Raw genomic sequence first — 2437 nt, forward strand, 5'->3', positions numbered from 1 at the left:
TTAAAAAAAAATCATCTATTATTTTTCACTTTATGTTTCTGTGTGGGAGCAAACTGTTGAAATCCTTACTTAATGTCTACTAAGCTGATCTTCTGTATACTAAGATAATCGAAAATGAATCTTGATGTGAATGGAAGGGGAGAGGGAGTGGGAAAGGGGAGGGTTGTGGGTGGGAGGGACGGTATGGGGGGGAAGCCATTGTAATCCATTATTCGTACTTTGGAAACTTATATTCATTAAATAAATAAAAAAAAATACTCATTCATCTCTAAACAGTGACAATAGACCACAGCTTGAATTGAAAATCTGAAGAGTTTCTCAAAAAATCAAATGTAATTGAGTCACAAGGTAGAATCTTGGGTGGTTAAGTGTGGTTATTTTCTTGTTAGTTATCACAGCTTACATTAGTACTAAGAATAAAGTAAAATAAGAGGCACCTTCAGGTACAAATGAGTGTAGCATCCATCAGAGAACAGGTAAGTCGTAGCAGGAATAAACGACATCCATAGAAATGGAGGCTAAAAATTGCTTGCACTTTTTTTTTTTTTACAGCCATACGGTAAATACTAATTATAGAAGAAGTTCACAGTTTTCTAGAGAGATCTAAAGAGATACTAAAAAGATTTGAAATATATGAATTAGAGGGGAGTAGCCAGAACCAGCGAGAGGCGCCGGGCTCGCGGACCGCCGACATGCCCTTGGCTAGGGATTTACTCCATCCCTCTTTGGAGGAGGAAAAGAAGAAACATAAAAAGAAACGGCTAGTTCAAAGTCCGAATTCTTATTTTATGGACGTAAAATGCCCAGGTTGCTACAAGATCACCACGGTTTTCAGCCATGCCCAAACAGTGGTTCTTTGTGTAGGCTGTTCTACAGTTTTGTGCCAGCCTACAGGAGGGAAGGCCCGACTCACAGAAGGCTGTTCCTTTAGAAGAAAGCAACACTAGTGACCCACACAACCTCCTGGATTTGTGTTCTCACAGAAAGCCTTATCATAAGTTCAGTGATTCTAGTGAATCTACTAAGATAATGTAATTTTGTTTGATTTTATAAGGTATACAAGTTATCCCCTATTTTGATGTCAGTTTTTCAATAAAGTTTTGATTATGGGCAAAAAAAAAAAAAAAAGAAATATATAAATTAGCTTTTCACAAAGACTCTACTCACTGGAGGAGATAAAAAGCATTTGAATATAATCAACAAATAGATGAAATACTTAATTTGAAAAGCATGGAATGCCTTTGTTGGGCAACCCTTATTTCTCTTTTCTCCTAATTCCACTTTGGCTCATCATATTACAACTTGACTATGCCTTCACTGTGACTATGCGCTGATCAGTGTGACATTCCTTCAACAGCTGTACTAGTTTCCATCCCTAAAACTCACTCCCACTGCTATTCAAGCAGGACACGCCTATGACTGTGGTGAAGCAGTAAGCCCTCCTGGGAAGATTCAATGTACACCTCCTATTATCGTGGACTAACTCACTTAAAATAGTCTTTTATCTTTGTTGAGGAAGAAAATGACAGATATTTGTACCTTTCATTGGAGGGGAGCTAGGCATACTCTCACTTTAAACACTGGGAAATGTAATTCCCCTAATTTCTTTCAATAAAAGATATAAAATCATTTTACTATCTTAATTCTCCTCATGTAACTCAAAGAACCATGGTGAGAAAGCAGGATATTCCATTGAGTTGACACCATCTTCCTTCTATAGCAGGTAGCAATTGATGATCATGCACTTTGGAAAGATTCTTACAAAGGCAAGGTGTTTAAATGTTGCTATCAAAAAGTGGTGGTCGGGGCACAACTATAAATGATCAGGAGGATTTATAAAAACCAGAAGTGTTCTGTACCTGGAATGAACTTGCAAGCAGCTTCAAATTCTTATCCCGCTTGTGACTTAACTGAACTAGAAATTTCAAAGCACTGAGTCAGGCCAACTAAACTCTAATTAGCAAGCTTCTGCAAAAATAAATCTGCATGGCACCATACAGAAAGAATTGGTAAATGACCTATGTTGATGTTATTGGAAGTGGTTTATTAAAATCAGTATTACTCTTTGATTTCTTACTTTCATTGATGTTTTCAATTCAACAGCCAACCTTCTATCCTGAATGCATTGAAGAAGAGACATTCCACCCTATGTCCTAGAGTACAGGTTGGTAAGCCCCAACCTATTGGCCAAATCCAGCCTATCATCTGTTTTTGTAGAAACTATGAGCTTGGGATATTTCTAAATGATTGAAAAAAATCAAAAGAAGATTATTTGGAGGTATATGAAAATTATACACAATTCAAGTTTCTGTGTCTGTGAATAAAGTTTTAGTGGAATGCAGTCCTGGCAATTCTTTTAAGTATTGTCTATGGTTGCTTTAAACTACAACGGCAGACTTAAATAGTTGTGACACAGACTATATGGCTCACAGGGTCA

The 2437-nt window shown here is 37.1% G+C and overlaps 1 protein-coding gene across 1 annotated transcript; it reads left to right on the forward strand.

Annotated features, from left to right (window-relative positions):
- The first annotated feature begins 639 nt into the window (after positions 1-639).
- Positions 640-1132, forward strand: LOC108178683 (small ribosomal subunit protein eS27-like). Its single transcript, XM_017349658.4, has one exon. It carries the CDS (start codon positions 693-695, stop codon positions 945-947), a length of 255 nt encoding a protein of 84 aa, XP_017205147.1. The 5' UTR covers positions 640-692; the 3' UTR covers positions 948-1132.
- The last annotated feature ends 1305 nt before the right edge of the window (positions 1133-2437 follow it).

This window comes from Oryctolagus cuniculus, chromosome X (genome assembly GCF_051225735.1).
Source record: "Oryctolagus cuniculus isolate XC-2025 breed Fujian yellow rabbit chromosome X, ASM5122573v1, whole genome shotgun sequence".
NCBI classification, from domain to species: domain Eukaryota; kingdom Metazoa; phylum Chordata; class Mammalia; order Lagomorpha; family Leporidae; genus Oryctolagus; species Oryctolagus cuniculus.

What these genes read in the sequence shown, in the direction of transcription:
- LOC108178683 (XM_017349658.4), top strand. Translation starts at nt 693, where the DNA reads ATGCCCTTGGCTAGGGATTTACTCCATCCCTCTTTGGAGGAGGAAAAG.